This window comes from Manis javanica, chromosome 17, assembly GCF_040802235.1.
Source record: "Manis javanica isolate MJ-LG chromosome 17, MJ_LKY, whole genome shotgun sequence".
In the NCBI taxonomy this organism is placed as follows: domain Eukaryota; kingdom Metazoa; phylum Chordata; class Mammalia; order Pholidota; family Manidae; genus Manis; species Manis javanica.
Window position 1 is genome coordinate 62,794,456 of NC_133172.1, and position 19,647 is coordinate 62,814,102.

At 48.8% G+C, this 19,647-nt stretch overlaps 1 protein-coding gene across 2 annotated transcripts in view; it reads right to left on the minus strand.

The window, feature by feature from the left end:
• Nucleotides 1–19,447, minus strand: part of ZCCHC14 (zinc finger CCHC-type containing 14) — a 61,220-nt gene extending 41,773 nt beyond the window's left edge. For both annotated transcript variants that reach the window (XM_036993953.2, XM_036993952.2), the window contains exon 1: nucleotides 18,764–19,447. In XM_036993953.2, coding sequence (XP_036849848.1) covers nucleotides 18,764–19,315 — 552 coding nt within the window. In that variant the 5' untranslated portion in view covers nucleotides 19,316–19,447. The remainder of the gene's footprint in view (nucleotides 1–18,763) is intronic.
• Nucleotides 19,448–19,647: the final 200 nt, after the last annotated feature.

Below are 19,647 nucleotides of genomic sequence, written 5' to 3' on the forward strand. Positions count from 1 at the left end.
CTCAGATTCAAAAAGACATATGCACCCCTATGTTTATCGCAGCACTTTTTACAATAGCCAAGATACGGAAGCAACCTAAGTGTCCATCAGTAGCTGAATGGATAAAGAAGAGGTGGTACATATACACAATGGAATACTATTCAGCCATAAGAAGAAAACAAATCCTACCATCTGCAACAACATGGATGGAGCTGGGGGATATTATGCTCAGTGAAATAAGCCAGGCTGAGAAAGACAAGTACCAAATGATTTCCCTCATTTGTGGAGTATAACAACGAAGCAAAACTGAAGGAAGAAAATAGCAGTAAACTCAGAGACTCCAAGAATGAACTAGTGATTACCAAGGGGGAGGGGTGGGGGAGGGAGGGAGCAGGGGATTGAGGGATATTATGTTTACTACACATAGTGTCGGGGGGATCACGGGGAGAACAGTGTAGCACAGAGAAGGCAAATAGTGGATCTGTGGCATCTTGCTGCACTGATGGACAGTGACTGCATTGGGGTGTGGGTGGGGACTTGATAATATTGGTAAATGTAGTAACCACATTGTTTTTTCATGAGAAACCTTCATAAGAGTGTATGTCAATAATACCTTAATGAAAAACAAACAAACAAAAAAATGAGCCCTGACGGGAAAACCCTACTGGGCTGTTTAAGTTGAGGGGTTTTTCATTAAGTGCCTTTTTGACGCCTTCAAACAGCTTCTTACTATCCACTACATCCAGTTCAAACCCCTTTACCTAATTTTTAGAACTATCCTTACTTTTAGGATTCTGTCCTTATTTGACTTGTAAAGTCTTCTTTTCCACTGTTCCCCACACAGCGGGAGGCTGTGGGGAAGATCACACCTTTACTTCTGCTAAGCCTCTAACCTGCGGTGGGGTGTGAAACCGTGCAAAAGTAGGGGCCCACAGGGGTGTCAACAGTGCGGAGGCTTTGCAGCAGCTCTCCCCACCTGTCCCCCAGGGGCCATGGGGCCATGTCTAGCAACACTTCCATAGTAACTGGGGGTGGGGACCAGGGATACTGCCCGGCACCCCCAGTGCCCAGGGCAGGCCCAAAGCAAAGACGTCTCTGGCCAACATCACCACAGTGCTGATGTTGAGAAGCCCTGTCCTACTCCGTGACCTGTCCCCTAGGAAAAGCCTAGGACTTTTCAGGCAAAAGCAACCTCCTCTTTTGTAAAAATGCCTCTGGCCCAGCCCAAACCAGAGAAAGCCCAGGCCTTCCCCAGCCCCGCCCACTGCCCCACGCCTCCCAGAGCAGACACAGCACCACCTCTCACTGCAAGTGGGGTGGGTCTGTCTTCAGCACCGAATTCTTGAAGATGGCCCTCCCAGACCTGTGCATCCCATATGTGCCCTTCCAATGCTGGAGGGGGTGAGGCATGCAGCACCCCTCAAATGTTCAGCAGCTGAGTGACCAGAAGAGGTTTCAAGGCAAACCTGGTAAGGCAATGGCTAATATCTTAGGAAACCAAATCCAGCTAGAATGGCAGTGTCTTGCCAATGCGTTTCTGCCCCGGGGCAAGTTCACTATGGATTCAAGGTGACCAAAGAAATGACAGTAGAATGTTCTTGGGGTGAAAGGGTTATATCCAACTTTACTTCCACGGTGGCAGCTGAAGCACTAAAATCTCATCCACTCAAAGCGAGTCTGCAGGCAGCAAGCCGGTCTCTGCCTCTGGGCTTCTGTCCTCAGCACTGCCACCCACTCCAGCCTCTGCTTTGCTCTCCTGCAGCCTTGCAGCCATGCCACCATGTTACCCAGAGCACTGGGTGGAGATTTTTATATAGTTAATAATGACATATTTCCCACACGTGTGTAGTAAGCTAGCCAACCAGGGCCAGGTAAGAATCCTGGCCACAGGAACCTTCACTTTATCCATAGGCAGGCTCACAATTGTGTAACAGAGATGAGCTCCATGACAACACCCAGCAGGGACATACCCACATGAGGTCCTGGCAGTCTCCTCTGGGAGGCTGATGCCCCATGGGGCAAGGACTGTGCTTGGCTCAAGTGTCCCTGTCCTGCAGAGCACAAGCTCCAGACAGCCACTAGGTTTCTGTGTCCCCTTCACTGGCACTGGTGGGCTACCTTCTCTAAACAGAAACTCCACTTACAAATGGGCTCCAGCATGGCAAGTGACCACCTGTTCTAAAACCAGCCCCTAACAGCTCGTGTTACAAGGGGAACAAGCTCATCCCCAACTCGTATATGCAAATCAGATGTATATTTGCATCCACTAATCCTGCTAGAGGAACCTATCATAAGAATATAATCATGAAACAGTCAAAGGTTTATGTACGATGAGCTTCACTGTAGCTTTAAAAGAGCAAAACCAAATACAAACAACAGAAATATCAAGATTAATATTTAAGTATGCAAACTTACATCCTTATGATTAAATATTATGCAGCCTTTGAAAAATAATTTCAGAAAACAGAAGGCATGGAGGTTGCTCACACCCAGATGAGTGAAACAGGACTTAAACACTCAGTGGTATATGTGCATAAACAGACATTCAAAAAGAAAATGCACTACAATATTACTAATATTGATTACTAAAACTGAGACTGCTCATCCCTTTGATGGCTAGCCACCATCACCCTGCCAAGCTGGGTGCTGCCAAGGGGCCGTGGGAGGTGCCAAGCAGCATCCATGAGACACGCAAGATGCTGGCCGGGCAGGAGGACAAGCAAACAAGACAATCTCAGAGAGCAAAGGGCTGGGCAGGCAGCACGAGACCCGGCAGGCAAGAAACCACAGCAGAGCCGAGGCCAACCTGGAGGAGCCAGCCAAGCTCAGGCCTGCAGGAAAGGCCTTCCAGACATGGGAACAGAAAGTGTGGTGCCGAGTACAAATGAGAGCTCCAAAGTGCCTACAAGTGTCATTTATTTTCAACAGTTTTTCAAGTAATCCACCTCCATACAAAAAAGAATAACATATGTTAAATACTTTTAAGTCGATGGAAAAAAATACATAAAAAAGAAAGTGATTTGTAAGCATTTCAGTAAAATAGTAACTACGCATCTCTAAAATCCAGAACAAGAAAACAGTTTAATAGTGAGAGCTGCCTGCTGACGTGGGCCACGTGAAGCCCATGCTAAGCAAAGCCACTTGCCATGTGCAAGACCTTTTACTAGTTCTCACCGGCCCTCTACCCACTAAAGAAGAAGACAGTCAGTCACCACTCAAGAGAGCTCAGCCGCACGTGCCATGGGTCCAGCTGGACGGGCTCCAGCAAGGCGACTACAGAGCAAGTTCCCAGCAGTGTTCAGGGCGGTGCAGGCTGCAGGAGTCCCGGCGCTTGTAGAAATTCAGATTTCAGGACACCCCACAGCAGGCCAAAAGAAGCAGAAGCTGGGAAAGGGGGTCCTGACAATCAGCTCTGGAAGCACCCAGAATGCCTGGGTGCTTTGATGTCAAGAGCCCCAGGCTGGCTGAGGCACCACTCCTTGCTACGCAAACCTACAGAACAGGGTTGAAAAGGCACCTCAGTCGACTTCCTTGGGTCGTTAAGGGTTGAAGCAGCCGGTCCCTGGACAGTGGCCCTTACGGAGCCTGTCTCACAGCAGGTGCCTGATAAGCAGGCACAGTCATCCAGGCGACACAGCTGAGGAGCGGGACGGAGTAGAAGTCGGAGCGGCCATACCGGCAGCCTCTAAACGGTTCCGATGGGCTCAGGTGTAGCCGCCTAGAACTCAGCGGGTAACGGGAGCAAGTCAAAGATGGGAGAGAAGGCATATAAAGAAATCAGTGGGTGCTAGAGGGGCAAATGTCAGCAGTGAGAGGCAGCAGGGGCCAGCAAGAGGACGGACAGAAGCACTTCAAAGCAGAAGTTCAAAAGGCACAGCCAGAAGGGGACAAGCAACCCGATCTCTAGCCATGAAGGCAACACTGTGTTTGAATACACAACACCACCTTCAGGAAGACAGCTCCCCTCCTCAAGAAAGACGAACATTACGTGGCCCCATGTGATATCAAAAAGAGTGAACGGTGAAAACCAGCTGAGATGTGGAGGCAGCCACCCCTCCTCCACGCAGCCATCTTAGGCAGAACCTCGTTCCCGGGTCATTCAGCAGAACAGCAACAGATGAGGCATTCGCTGTAGGTTATTTTTACCTCCAGGACTTGTGATATAAGGTGCATACTACACACAATACTATTATCACGCATATTCTGGCCAGAAGTATGTTCAAATATTGGGGTTTTCTCTGAGAAACTGGTTTAGTGTCTAATCATAGTAAGTAAACTGTGCCATAATGACCATTTGAGTTCCCAATATAATATTCAACTGCCTGAGAGGTACTATTCAGAGCAGTTGGCACATTACAATGACTCCCCCTGAGACATTAATCACAATATATGCTCAGTCACAGAACAATCAGGTGCCCAGGATGGGAAAACAGACACAGAAGTAAGTTGGAAATGCGTAGGAGTGTCTGGATGAAAATGAGAGCCAGTCAAATGTCCAGAATGTATCATTAAAATAGGCTGTTGGGGATTTTTTCCTATCAAAGTCAAATTCCATCCAGTGAGTCTTGACTGGACACCTATGTATGAGCAAGGCAACGCTGCTCAGAGACCAAATCTCTGAAAGATAAGGACAAAAGGGGCTCCACTGGACAGCATGGAAAAGATGGGCAAGACATCAAGACATCTAATCAGAGGCTGCACCCAAGAGGTCAGTGGTATTGGCCCCAGTGGATTCCTGGAGCACAGGGAGACAGAGCCCACCTACCCTCCCCAACGGGCCCACCAAAAGCAGGAAGAAACAAGGAGGAGGTCTACGCTTGGAGAAAGCCCTGCACTGAGTGAGCTTCGTGTACTCCAGACCCCGTCCTCATCAGAAAAAGGGGCCGGCAGAGCACATACAGGAGCCCACAGTCTGACTGACTTGGAAAAGCAGACATCAGAATTCTGAAGGACTACAGGGGCTGGAAAGTGAGGGGGGATTCCCCGAAAGGAGAGCCCTGGGGAGGGGACGCCGAATTCCACCCACGCGTGGGCCCTGACGCCGGCACTCGGGGGCAGGCATAGAGAGGCGGAGCTGCTGACGGACAGACAGAAGAGTGTCCTGGTGTGAGTCCGGCCAGATTTACTGCCCCTGAGAACAACGTCTCTACTCCTCAGGAGGACAGAACAAAGTCCAGAGCTTCCGATGTCTTGTTCACAGACTCGAAGAAGCAATCCGTCATGCCCAGGCCTATAAAGAAACAAACATGGCCCATACAAAGAGAAAAAGGACAGTAAGCACAAGATGAGTCGCATGCTGGGATCCGAGGCAAGAAGTATTAAGTGGCTGTTAAAACAAGGCCCAAAAACATAAGGCAAAGATGTTCGTGATATATGCACCAGGAGGTTCTCTCGGGGAAGACGCAAAAAACACTATGAAAAATGGAAACTCGGGAAGCAACCAAGATGTCCTTCAGTGGGTGACTATAAACTACAGTCCATCCAGACACTGGAATATTATTCAGCAATAAAAAGAAATGAGCTGTCAAGCCATGAAGAGACCTGGAAGAACCTTAAACGCCTATCGTTAAGTGAAAGAAGGCATTCGGAGAGGCTCCGTACTGTGACTCTAAACCTGTGACCCTGGAACAGCCAGAACCACAGTGACAGTAAAAAGATCAGGGGTTGCCAGGGGCTCGGGGAGGGAGGCTGACAGCCAGAGCCAAGGGGATTTTCAGGACAGTGAAATTACTCCACAGGGCATCCCAGCAGCGGGTGCACACCACCGAGGGTGTACACTAACGTGCACTGCGGGTGATTATCATGTTCGATTTTTCTGTGAACCTAAAACTGCTCTGAAAAAAAGTCTTTAAGTAATAAAAAAAATTTTTAAGGAAATTCGAAAACCAAAAAATGCCATTTCTGAACTAAAAAATCCACTGGATGAATGGTAACAGCAGTTTGGAATTAACAGAAGACTCAGTGAATTTCAAGACAGACAGACAAAGCATCCAATCTGAAAAACAAAGAAAAAGATTTGGAATAAAAATGAACAAAGCTTCTGGTACCTGTGGAATAATATCAAAACTGGGAATGATGTCTGGGACTCTGCAGCTAGAGTCCCAGGAGGGCAGAGAAGAGATGCAGAGACTGGGAAAACTATGGAGAAACCATGGCTGACAGTTCCCCAAATTTAGTAAAAGACATAAATTTATAGATCCATAAGCTCAGAGAACACAAGACAAGACAAATTCAAGAAAGTGACTTCCAGAACATCACAGTCAAGCTGCTGTGATACTGAAGACATGGAGGCGACCAGGGGACGGAGGAGGGAAAGCGCATGGCGGACGGCAGGACAAGCGGCTGCAGGAGGCTCGAGCCCACAGCCAGGGCGGAGGCCTCGCCAGCACAGGCAACGCAAACGAAGAGAACTTCTTGCCGGTGGACCCCCACTCTGAAAGTGCCCAAGAGAAGTTTTCCAGACTGAAAGGGATATGGTAACAAACTGGATCTTCAGAAAATAGTGAAAATCACCAGAAATGGTAAATGTGTGAGTACATATGGAAGACTCTGTTTTCTTAATTTTAAAAACTACGCTCATATTAGAGCAAAAAATGATTACTATTTGCTATATTGTGGGGTTTACAGTGTATGTAGAAGTGATACATGTGATAGAACATCCTGAAGGACAGAGAAGGCAGAAAGGTGCCCCCTTGTGCCATGGTAGGGGAGGCACTGCGGACTCCTAGGCGGACGGCAAGGAGTGAGGGGCACACACTGAGATTCCTGGGCCAACCACTAAAGCGCTGCACGACGCAAGCCAACAGCTCCCACGAAACCCTGTGACTCCACTCTGATGAAGGCGCAGACGAGGCAGAACTAAGCAATGACGGGGAAACAGAACAAGGAAACATAAAAAAGGCTGGCCGTGAGAGGGGGTCTGGGGGGGCGCGATTTCCTGGGGCGGTGGTTCTTTCTGTATCTGTTATTTTCATTACACAGGTTTATGTGTTTACCAAAACTCAAATGACAAAAAAAAACCCTCAGATGATATACTTACTATGTGTGCATCTCAGTAAATGTAAGCTTTAACTTCGAATGTGTGTACGTATTGAGGATTAGCGACTAAAGGAACTGAGCAGGCCTGTGCGCTGAGCAGGGGCCCAGCCGGCCCCATTCCCACGGCTGGGGGCCATGCCACACTTCCTGCCACGCCAACTCACGGACTTGAGGCTCCCTTTCTCCCTTCATTTCATATTCTTCAGGTCTTTCCTCTCACTTTCAATGATGAAAGAAACTTAAACACAATTCTGGCTTCACATAAAAATAGGCACTTACTAACATCAACTTTGGCAAATTAGTTATACTTAACATCTCTATTTTCTCACTGCTAAAATGGGGGAAAAAACAGGCCCTAACCCACTGATCGAACTGTCCTGAAGACTAGCAGCCTGCCAGAAGCACTCAGAATGGAGTCCTGCACAGAGTGAACATCTGGAACGTGACCACTGCTGTCACTCCCTCTCTTTGGCCACCTGTTCTCTACTCACCTTTTTATTAATAGTTCTGAAAGAAGAAAAATCCTTTTGATTGGTAAATTAGCCCCCCAAACAAATATTAACAGCACACTGGTTCATTACTTCATACCTGGTCTTTAAAATAAAGAGAAACCCCACACAACCAGCATTCTCAGAATCGCCACCTCTGGCATAAGTACCTACATAAGAAACAAGCCCCCACAGGAAGCTGGAGTCAGAGGAGCCCACTCCCCCGACTCTCCCCCGGGCAGGTGTGCACTCCCAACAGTGTCTCAACATTTCACTGTGTCCAGGCCGAGCACACACCACACAATGCCGCCCACATGATGTCGATGCTCTGCACTTCCGAAGTATCTTGTCCATTTTATCGACTTCATTATAGCTAGATTTTAGCATTATTCTTAAGCTTTTAAATTTTATTAAACTGCCCAAAAGAGATGAGTAAGGGCATTGTGTCTCTTCCCCATAAAGTAATTCTCTTTTTCAAAGTTACTTTTTGTAGTCTAAACTATAATACTCCTAAATGTAGTTCTTACATACATGTTTTAATTAGACTGACCGTGAATCAATAAAAAAAAGAAACCCTGAGGATATAATTTCTTTCTAGTAATTCTACTGAAGGTTTTATGTAAAATTCCCAAACAGTCAAGCAACACTCTGTAATGCTCCCTTCTAATTAATTTGTTACTAATGTTAACTGTATAGAAAGTAAACTTTAATTAGGATGATTGACAGCTGCTCAGTCTGTTCAAACTAAAATATCTAGGCTTAAGGATTTACAGTGTTGTAAACATTAAAGGAAAATAACCAAACCAGCCCTACTTTGAGAAGTACAAACACTACTCCAAGGAGCCGGACTAACCTCCAAGCATGGCAGCACAGGAGCCCGTCCGCGGGAGCCCCACGGGCACATGCCTATCCACAAACTCAGCGCCGTCATGGGCTAATGCAAGCCGAACCATCATGTTCAGAGAGCTGCTCCTGATGGAAGCTTTTGAAGAAGTCAGAACACAGACAAGAAAACCCGCTAGACTCCACACCAATTGGTGCCTGAGAGACAGCCACTGGGTAAGGGCGGCTGAGGCAGAACTCAGTCTGGTAACAGGGGTCTCTCACAGGCCCACAGAAAAGAAAAGCACGAAGGAAAAAACGTTTTTGCTGGGGTGGTCTTTCTGAACACCTACCACCCCCGTCCCACTAAGTTCTCACAGATGCTCAGGACACAGCCCCTAGCAAGTAGCAGAGACCACTAGGCTTAGGGATTCAAAGAGAAAGACTCTGCCCTCCCTTAAGTCCAACTCTGGTGACAGAAACTTGAGAGAAACCTGTTGTGATACAGGATGGTATGACCTCGGATGGAGGGAGGCAACAGAAGGCCTCCCAAGGGGGGGACTTAGGGGTCCCAGGCACCGGGTGTCCCGTCTCAGAGAGCAAAGGCTCAGGGGAACAATGGACACGAGGAGCCACAAGCGTACACAGAGGCGGGCACAGACAGGCGGCAGGCAGCTCGTACCCTGCTCAGAATCCATGCCAGAGAGTGACACTCCCACAGGCATCTGACCAAGACCATTCCAGGGACACCAGGGGAACCATGGTGAGAGGCTAAAAGGGGGGCCAGGGAGATGAGCTGCCGTATGGACTAGACTCGGGCCAAGGAGAGTTGCCTGTAATGGACTAGCCCCAGGTTAAGGTCAGAAGTTGGACGTATCACTGTGATTTCTGAAAAAAGTTAGGTGTCAAAGTTCTGGATAATTTAATTAAAAAACAAAGCAACCATAAAGTCATCTCTTGCAGACTTTAAACAATGACATCAGCTTAACTCCACAAGGAGATCCAGCAGCATGTGTTCCAGATACAAAGGGAGGGGTCCCGCCCGGCCGGACGGCGCTAGTTCCTTGAAGACTATTGTGATCTGTGCCCTGGTTCCTTGGCAAATCACCCAAAAGAAGCCCACCTATACAAAAGTGTGCTGTGATTCTTCAACAAACGGGAACAAATAGTTTTAAAATTCATATGGAACCACAAAAGACCTCGAATAGCCAAAGCAATCCTGAGAGGGGAGAATAAAGCAGTGGGGATCTCGCTCCCCAACTTCAAGCTCTACTACAAAGCCACAGTAATCAAGACAGTTTGGGACTGGCACAGGAATAGACCCACAGACCAGTGGAACAGAATAGAGTCCAGATATTAACCCAAACATATATGGTCAATTAATATATGATAAAGGAGCCATGGACATACAATGGGGAAATGACAGCCTCTTCAACAGCTGGTGTTGGCAAAACTGGACAGCTACATGCAAGAGAATGAAACTGGATGATTGTCTAACCCCATACACAAAAGTAAACTGGAAATGGATCAAAGACCTGAGTGTAAGTAATGAAACCATAAAACTCTCAGAAAAAAATACAGGCAAAAATCTCTTGGACATAAACATGAGCGACTTCTTCATGAGCATATCTCCCTGGGCAAGGGAAACAAAAGCAAAAATGAACAAGTGGGACTATATCAAGCTGAAAAGCTTCTGTACAGCAAAGGACACCATCAATAGAACAAAAAGGCATCCTACAATATGGGAGAATATATTGATAAATGACAGATCCAATAAAGGGTTGACATCCAAAATACATAAAGAGCTCATGCACCTCAACAAACAAAAAGCAAATAATCCAATCAAAAAATGGTCAGAGGAGCTGAACAGACACTTCTCCAAAGAAGAAATTCAGATGGCCAACAGGCACATGGAAAGATGCTCCACATCGCTAGTCATCAGAGAAATGCAAATTAAAACCACAATGAGGTATCACCTCACAGCAGTAAGGGTCGCCACCATCCAAAAGACAAACAACAACAAATGTTGGCAAGGTTGTGGAGAAAGGGGAACCCTCCTACACTGCTGGTGGGAATGTAAATTAGTTCAACCATTGTGGAAAGCAGTATGGAGGTGCATCAAAATGCTCAAAATAGAAATACCATTTGACCCAGGAATTCCACTCCTAGGAATTTACCCTAAGAATGCAGCAGCCCAGTTTGAAAAAGACATATGCACCCCTATGTTTATCACAGTACTATTCACAATAGCCAAGAAATGGAAGCAACCTAAGTGTCCATCAGTAGATGAATGGATAAAGATGTGGTACATATACACAATGGAATATTATTCAGCCATAAGAAGTAAACAAATCCTACCATTTGCAACAACATGGATGGAGCTTAGAGGGTATTATCCTCAATGAAATAAGCCAGGCAGAGAAAGACAAGTAGCAAATAATTTATAAGAACAAAGGAAAAACTGAAGGAACAAAACAGCAGCAGACTCACAGAACCCAAGAATGGACTAACAGTTACCAAAGGGAAAGGGACTGGGGAGGAGGGGTGGGAAGGGAGGTATAAGAGGGGGGGAAAAAAGAAAGGGGGCATTATGATTAGCATGTATAATGTGGGGGGGGCACAGGGAGGGCTGTGCAACACAGAGAAGACAAGTAGTGATTCTACAACATCTTTCTATGCTGATGGACAGTGACTGTAATGGGGCATGTGGGGGGAACCTGGTGATGGGGGAAGTCTAGTAAACATAATGTTCCTCATGTAATTGCAGATTAATGACACCAAAATTAAAAATTAAAAAAATGGAAAAAAAAAGTGTGCTGTGTATGGACCACCATGCTAAGTGGGGGTGTCTGGGACTGAGGGAGAGAGAGGGGTGGCAGACAGACAGACAGGGAGAATACCACCTGGGCTGTGGCAGTGTTGATAGAGCACAAACCTATATAGGTTTTAGTACTTGGCAACAAGCTGGCTGGAGGGATAAGAAAGAAGGCAGACTGCATGACAGGCGTGCGCTGCTGACAAGGGCAGGAAGGGCAAGGATGGGAAGAAAGAAACTTGCCTTTGGACATAATGAGCAACCTGGACCCTCCCACTGGAGCTCAGGTCTAGCTGGGCACAGATTTGGGATTTATCAGTTAGAACACCCTCAACAAATACAGGGAAGTACATGAGACGCTGAGAGCCCTGAGACACAGGAAAGCGGCAGTGCCAGACAAGCGACAGGTGTGCAGACCTCAGGGCTGCCCAAGCTGCACCCAGACTCGTTCACTCAGCTTCTGCGCGGTGCCTCAGCAGTGTACTTAGAAAATAATCCCTCCCCTAGGAATTCCACCATGTGGGGAACCCACAGAACAAACTAGACATAACAAAGATAAGGACTGAAAAGGACCCAGCGAATCGGCAAGTAAGAGGTCACTAGATAGAGACATCGATGCAATGGGACAGACACTCTAGGAGAAAGCCCGAACATGCAGGGGAAATGCAGCCTAGGATAAAGATATCATTTCAAATCTGAAAGGGAAAAGACAGCATTGGGACAACTGGGCTGTTATCTGGAAAATGTAAAACTAGCTTTGTACCTTACGCCAAATAATTTCCAGATGGATCTGTTAAATATAAAATGAAAAATCACACAAGTTCCATAACAAGACATCACAGGGAATGTTTCTATAATGTACAATGCACAATATGTCCATGAGCATAATATATGCCTATGTATAGTAACACATACAATGCAAAGTGTGCAAGGTGTGTCCAATTACAACACAAAGCCCAGAAGCCATACAAGACTGATAAATACGGCAGTAAAAGAAAACCTACATGGCAAGGTCAGAAGGCAAGGGAACCACGCCTGCAAAAATAAACACTTGCAACTTCCACTATCAGGCAAAAAGGCATTTCCTTGAGAGCTCCTAAAAACAATAAAGAAAGGATCAACAACCCAACACAGATAGGCAGAGAGCATGGACAGCTTGCTAAAAATAAATAAAATGGTTCACTTGAAAAAATGCTCAACCTCGTTAAGAGGACTGCAAAATGAAACCACTTAGACGTGTTTCTCACCTAATGGAACGGATGCCCCACCAGCTGCCAGCGTACAGAAGGGTACTCACACGCTGCTGTGGAAATTCCAGAGAAGGCGGGTGTCAGCAACAGCTAACACACAGCAGCACAGACCGTCTGACCCACCAGCAACCCCACCGCCGGCTCTCCATTCTATAGACAGATGTCCCGACATGGCAGAAGCCACCCAAGGTCTGTCACAGTAAGACAGGGACAATCCACAGAGACAATTAAACAGCACAGTCACACAGGGCAGCCATCAACCACAATGTGGACGCTTCCTGGACCTCCAGCAGACATTCACCAGATGCCAGAGGAGAAAGCAAGGGACAGACCCGTGTGGGAAGACACCAGCTATCCACTGTCAACACACACAGAATAATATCTCTGGAGGTTCTGCAAGGAACAAAGAGAGGAAGAGAACTGGATGGCTGGGGAAAGGGTAAGAAACCTTGTTTCTAATGCGAAGTGAGAGGCACAGCACCCAGGTAGAAAGATGGAGCGCAGCCTGCACCTGGAAATGTCCTGAGCATCCTCCCCAACTGCACCAGGGGGGCGAGGGGATGACATACACAATTCACCAAATGCCTGCTAGGAGCGAAGAGACAGAGACAAGAGTGAGTGACAGAGGTGGGCAACGTTAAAGGAAGGACTTCGTTATTTAAAAGACAAGTAAGAGAAGCATGAAAGCATTTATGCACCAAGTGGAAAAACAGTGGAGGTCACAGATTGGTGTAAAGGATGTGGGGGGAACAGGGAATGGCAAAGTTCAGACACCTGACCCAACAATGTTTCTGAGGAAACAGAAAGACGTGACCAAAACAGAGATGGAGGGACTAGCAAGCAACAGACGGGAAAACTCTGACCCTGGAACAGGAGATGGGGCATCAGGCGGGTTCCGACCCCCAGCAGATGCTCCCAGGGTGGTAAGGCTGCTGTGAACCTGCAAACATCTGTCTAAAACCCCTCGTGCCTTATGGGCCAGTCCACTGAGGCCTGCAGGGCTCCCCTCCCTAAAGTGATGCTGTCACGGCGCTGGCTAAGTCCTCTGCGGACTGCACTTTAAGTCCAGTCCTACCTAAGGATGCCCTCGTCATGTATCAGAAACAGCTATCAGAATATCAGTCATGTGAAAGATCCTGTCTTGCCTGTGTTTCTCACTCTAAGTAACTTCAGGCCTTTTAAACCAAAACAAAAACTCCTTAAGAATTAACCTGTTTTCTTAGCTCTTATTTATTGCTTTTCACTTTTGACAGGGAATGTTCTACCAAGTGGTAGATCTCTACACATACATAACATCTACAGAAACTGGGGACTCATTAAAACCAGTTTCTAAACTGTGTATGTCCAGCCTAAATCCAAAATCTGAAACCCTTCAATAATCTGTGAACTAATTAGTGAGCCTATGGCCACAGTTCTTACTGGAACTACAGATAACTAGTGTCCTGAGTGGGAGCTTCTCAAGAACAGGCACAGCCAAAGGATCTTTTTCTAAAATCTAATACACCTAAGGCAGGAAAAAACAAACAAGTAGAAACTATTTTTTCTAGACATAATAAAAATTTTTGTTTGATTTACTAACAGTGTCTAAGAGGGGCATCAGCCACCTACTTAACAAACAACAAAAAGGTGCCTTCTACTAGCTTGCTTCTGAAGATGCAAAACTCACGTGTGAATTTGTTGGAAAAACATACAGGTTAATCCAAAATGCTCTCAATCCAAAAGGTAAATGAAGTATATAGGACTAAGGAGAAAATGGGTAAAATTAATCCTAGGTAAGTAATGAACTTCAAAAACTGCAGAAAAGAGGCTAATGCTGTTGTTCATCTGTAACTATGTTCCAACTTGTCAAAGTACTACCACCACATTCCTCACACCCCAACATAACATGAATGGCCCAATTACTGCAACTGTTCTCCAGAATAGTGCACAATAGGAATCCAAGTGTTTCCTGAGCTCAATAAAGCAGACACGCACCAGCTGCAGTTGCTGAAAAAGGTCAAATAATGTGAGGGCAAAGGGCAGTAGTGGAAGTGCCACATAAACCAGGCTGCACTGCAGTGGCTTTGTCACTACAGCTCCAAGGTGTGGTCAGGTTCAGGCAATGAACACACTGCATCAACACCAAGAGAGCAACGGGAGCTTCGTCCCAGGATGTCTCAGTCCCTACGACACACATGCCACTATGCAGATGAGTCTTTTGACCCATAACAACAACTCCGGTATGTTTTACGATGTTATCTCCTGTAGTGTAATAAAAGGCGCAATGTAAACAAAGACAGCTAGACTAGCTCAGAGACTTCATGGACTTAGTTCATAGGCTGGGCCATGCTCAGCTGCCCAGAGAACAAGTGTTCAAGGTGGACCCACAGCTGAGCCTTTAGGCCACAGCCTTAACAGCTGCTGCAGACCAAGTCCCTCCCTGTGGAACGCTGACTACTTTTAGAGACAACAGGCAGAGTTTAAGGTTAAAGACGAGGCCAGAAGAAGCTGTTTATGCCTCACATGATAACCGCAGTACAGACTGTTCCTTTGAACTACAATGATTTTCGACAACTTATGAAAAGCAATGAAACAGAGCATGCTGTTGCATGCCTCGGGGAAGAGAAGAGACTGTGAGCAGGCCTGCACAGTGCCTGCATGTACCCGGAGTCCCTACAGTATTTCCCTGCAGCACACATGGCAGAAACCACCACAGCCCCCAGGCTGCGCCACGGCATATGTCCCCAGAGAAAGACCACCACCACCACACTCTTGCACAAAGCACTTTAAAAAATATTTCGGCACCCATTGGAAAAAACAACCTCCCAAAGCAGTTCAGTGATGGTCCCTCCCAGATGGACTTGGAACTGTGGGAGGAGGTGCTCACAGCAACACTGCCCAAGACAGCTTGAGCCAAGGCTCCCAGCTCCAGCTCCCGACCACTGAGCCCACCCCACAGCACAGCCCTAAGCACCAAGGGTCGCCTGTCACCTCGGCTGCAGTTGCTGAGAAAGGCAACAGACAAGGCTACCCAGCACTGCCCGCAGCGCCCAGCACCAGCGGGGTGGACTATGACCACAAGAACGAGGTCCCCAGGACAGCCACGTGTTGGCAATGCTCCAAGGGCAACATGTTAGGTAGACGAGATTAAGAGCCTATTAACCATGAAGGAAAAAACTACAAATAAGCATATGAAACAATCCAAATGTCCATCAGCAGATGAATGGAGAAACAAAATGGGGTCTATCCACATGCTGCGATAACCCAGAAAGGAACGAGGCACAGACACGGGCCACACATGAATGACTCCTGAGGATGTTATGCTACAAAGCGAAAGAAACCAAGCACAAAAAGCCACATACTCGCCAATGCCATTACAGGAACTGCCCAGAACAGGCAAATCCACAAACTAGATTAGTGGTTGTCAGGGCCTTGGGGGTCAGAGCAAGTGACTGCTTTACAGGCACAGGCTTCTTCTGCGGGTGATGGAAATGTTCTGGGATTAGACAGTGGTCATGGCTGCACAACTCTGTGAATACAGACCACTGAATTTTACCCTTTAAAGGGGTGAATTAAATCCCAATAAAGCTGTAAGCACATGTAAGCACACACTATAGCACATCAGAAAGAGAAAAGATTACAAGGGATAAATATAAACTTTTCCAAAACTCTGGCTTTATATTTAAATGGGAAGACAGAGGTAGCAAGATCCAAACTGACTGCTATCACTTCACACGGTGCCTTAAGGAGCAGCACCTCTGTGGGGTCTGCCAGCTGCGATCACAGGGCAGGGATGCCGCTGCAGGACCCAGCAGGCTCACACCAGCTTCACCGCCAGGAACGCTTTCTCTGCTGAAAGCAACAATGTCTATTTCACAGTCCTCACATTTTTAAACTATTTCTACATCTGGGCAGTAAGAATTTTAAGTAACAGTGCGGTTTGAAGAAGCCACTGCAAATAATGACTACATAAGAAAAGGCAGTTAAAAGAAATATCACTTTAGTCAGGATTTAAAGAACAAAAAGAAAAAGCAACATCTGTATCTCTAAAAAAAATTAAGTCCTTAAGCTCAGAGTTCAAAATGAAACACAACAGCTTTCTAAAGAGAAACAAACAGCACTAACCGGGGCTGCTATTCAGGATGACACTGGATGTCAGACACGGAAACACCCCCAGGCAGCCACCTACATGCTAGATCTCCTCAGAGCTGCTGCCGCCAAGCGACAAAGAGTTCCTCAAAGCCAGGCCCTAAGTGTGAGGCAGCAAAGGATCAGAAGCTAATGAATGGGATCAAAAGTCGTTGGGCAGCAACATGGGGGATGTGGGAAGTCAGACACCCTGGTTCTGAAACATGGAAGCAATGGCCCCCAGGCTGCTCATCATAACCTCCTTACTAAGGGCCAGGCAGAATTCTCCCATTTCCCACAGATGAGCAAACAACTGTCGGGCAAACATAACATTCCAGGACATGAACATTTCACTCTATAACCCTGTGCCTGCTTAAGTTAGTGCTCCGCCACCAAACGCTGCTGAGGACACACTGAGGAGCGACTCACTTCACACGATCACCACCACTCATACCAAGCCCAGAGGCAGGTATAGCCTGATCTCTACTCCAACAGGAAACCCCGAGAGCAGGGAGGATTCTGGCCACCACCACACAGCTGGTCAGTTCATTCCCTTGCGGCAGGAGTGGGGGAGATTAGTTCCTCCATCTCATCAAAGGGATTTTTGGCTTGACAGAAAAGCTCTCTTAGAGAGATTTTTGGTCTAGCTTTAGCTCACTGACCCACCAAAATAATAATCGTCATCTTCTGCTTTCATAAACTGATGAACCCACATACACAACAAGTCCCCTTCAAAAGGGGAGCACACTGGAGGAACAGCCTGGACGTTACTAGTGCTCAGCATCTGGACCAACGGCCCGTGAAACTGACCCTAAGGGGCTGAAAGCCCATAAACAGGTGACACTCTGCTGGCACCCCAAAGCTGACTGAGTTCCCTACACACAGATGTCCTGGGACCTGTTTTCCCTCTGGTGGAACTGAAACATTTTCTGCCCAGTGCACAACATGGGGTTCAAGGTGGGATGTGCACACACACTTAAAAAGAAAACCACAGTCTTGGAGGTCAGAATCACCAAAAAAGATCAGACATAGATTAAAACCAACATAGGTACACCACAACCACATCTTAGAGGAAGACATTACATAAGAAAACCCACCATCCAGGGTTGAACGACAGCTTAAAACCACCACTAGCAAACCAGAGACTATCAGCATTTTAACTTAAAAGAGCTCAGACACTGGCAAAAGGCACTTAGCACCGCTGATCCCAGCTGCAATCTAAGTGGAGTCAGTCTGTAATCGAGTACACACACCACACTTGGTCAGACAGAAATCCTTTTTCTTGGAGCACAATTTTGGCACTGGATCCAAAAATAAGTTTGAGTCCTAAACGCTTTGTGTTTACATAGTTTCAGAACATTTAGACAAAAGTTCACATTTCTAAGTGGATGACCACCCCTGCCCTTCCTGTTTAATTTGGAGACAGGAGGTCTTAGCTTAACATTCCTTATGAAACCAACACCCGTGGGGTCCAAGTCAGCCTGGGATTTATTTCTACAAAGGAAGGTGGTCTCCCAAAAACGGGCTTTTCTGTCACAGTAGCCTGACTCCTAAACACACAACACAGACACGGCTACACCCCCGCACACTGCACGCACACACACACATCTACTCGCGCGCACACGCACTCACAAGCACATTACACATACGACATGCACACGAGCCCCACTCAAGGGAAATGGGCACCCAGACCCTGGAGGGCCCACAGGACACCCCACCGACGTCGCCTAAGATCCTAACGCTTTCTAATCTCCACCTCACTAGCGGCTTCCTTTTCCGGTAATAGACGCCAGATTTGGAGAAAGCAAGGCGACACAATGCATAACTGTTATCTGTCACCCAAGAGCCCTATTAAGGGGACAAAGGCCTCATCGCGATTCCACCACGACGCGCAGGACACACACAAAGGGCCGCGAACTCTGACCCGAGCTTCCCCCTCCCCAACCGAAGGGCCCCGGGCCCCGGGCGCCTCTGCTCCCGGCGAGCAAGCGCGTTCCTCCCCGACCTGCTGACCTCCGCGAGCAGGGGCGGGGATGCCGGGCGGGGACTTGGGGTGGGAGATCCGGCTGCGAAAAGATGGCTGGGGGCGGGGGGGTGCCAGTGGAAGCTGGGAGCGCGGGCAGGGGTTTGAGACCCGGAAAGAATGCCTGGGGGTGGCGGTCTGGGGGTGGCAGTGCGTGGTGGGGATCTGGGGTTTGGGGCGGCGGCCCGGGGAGCGGTTGCGGGGCCTGAGGTGGCGGCCTGGAGGCTGGCGCGACACGCACCTTGTGGCAGGCCGGGCAGGTGGGCAGCGCTCCCTTGTTGCCGTGGCCCCCGCCGCCGTTCAGGCTGCTCTGGATCTGCGTGAGCTCCTGGCGCAGCACCTGCTTCTGGTGGAAGCTGAAGGCCGGGTGGTTGGAGGCCATGGTGAAGAGCAGCAGGAACTCATCGCCCGTGCGGCCCTCGTTGAGCTGCAGCCCGTAGTTGTGGATGATGGAGTCGATGTGCGTGAGCGTGCGGTACAGCACGCCCGCCGCCTCGCGCTGCTCCGAGCCCAGCAGCGCCAGCGACACGAGCAGCTTGCTGCGCACCACCTCGTCCGTCAGGTTGGTGAGGCTGCCCAGGTCGGCCGGGTTGTTGGCTTTGATCTCCGAGTCCCGCAGCGAGTGGTAGTCCTTGCGCGCCAGGTCCTCGAGGCACGAGCCGAGGAAGCGCAGCTCGAGCGGGATGCACAGGTCCAGCAGGCCGCACAGGAACTCCACGCGCTGCGGCGACGGCAGCTCCGAGAACCAGCGGTACACACCGTCCCTCTGCAGCGGGCAGCGCTTCTCCACCATGCTGCCGCCCGCGCCGCGCCGCGCGCCGGGGCCGGGGGCCGCCCGGGGCCGGGGGCGCGGGCGGGCGCGGGAGGGGGGCGCGCCGGGGCCGGGAGCGCGCGGCGCGGGCGGGACCCCCGCCAGGGGCCGGAGGGCGGGCGCGCGCGGGGCGCCGGGGGGGCCCGGGGCGGCCGGGGCGGCCGGGGACGGCGAGCGGCCTCGGGCCCCCCGCTCACGGGCGGGCTCTTGGCCCGCGCCCGTCCCCAGCGGCGGCCGGTGCGCGGCGGCGGCGGCGGCGGGCGCTCCTCGTCGTCGACGTCGTCGCCCGGGAGGCGGCCGCCCCCATCTCCCCC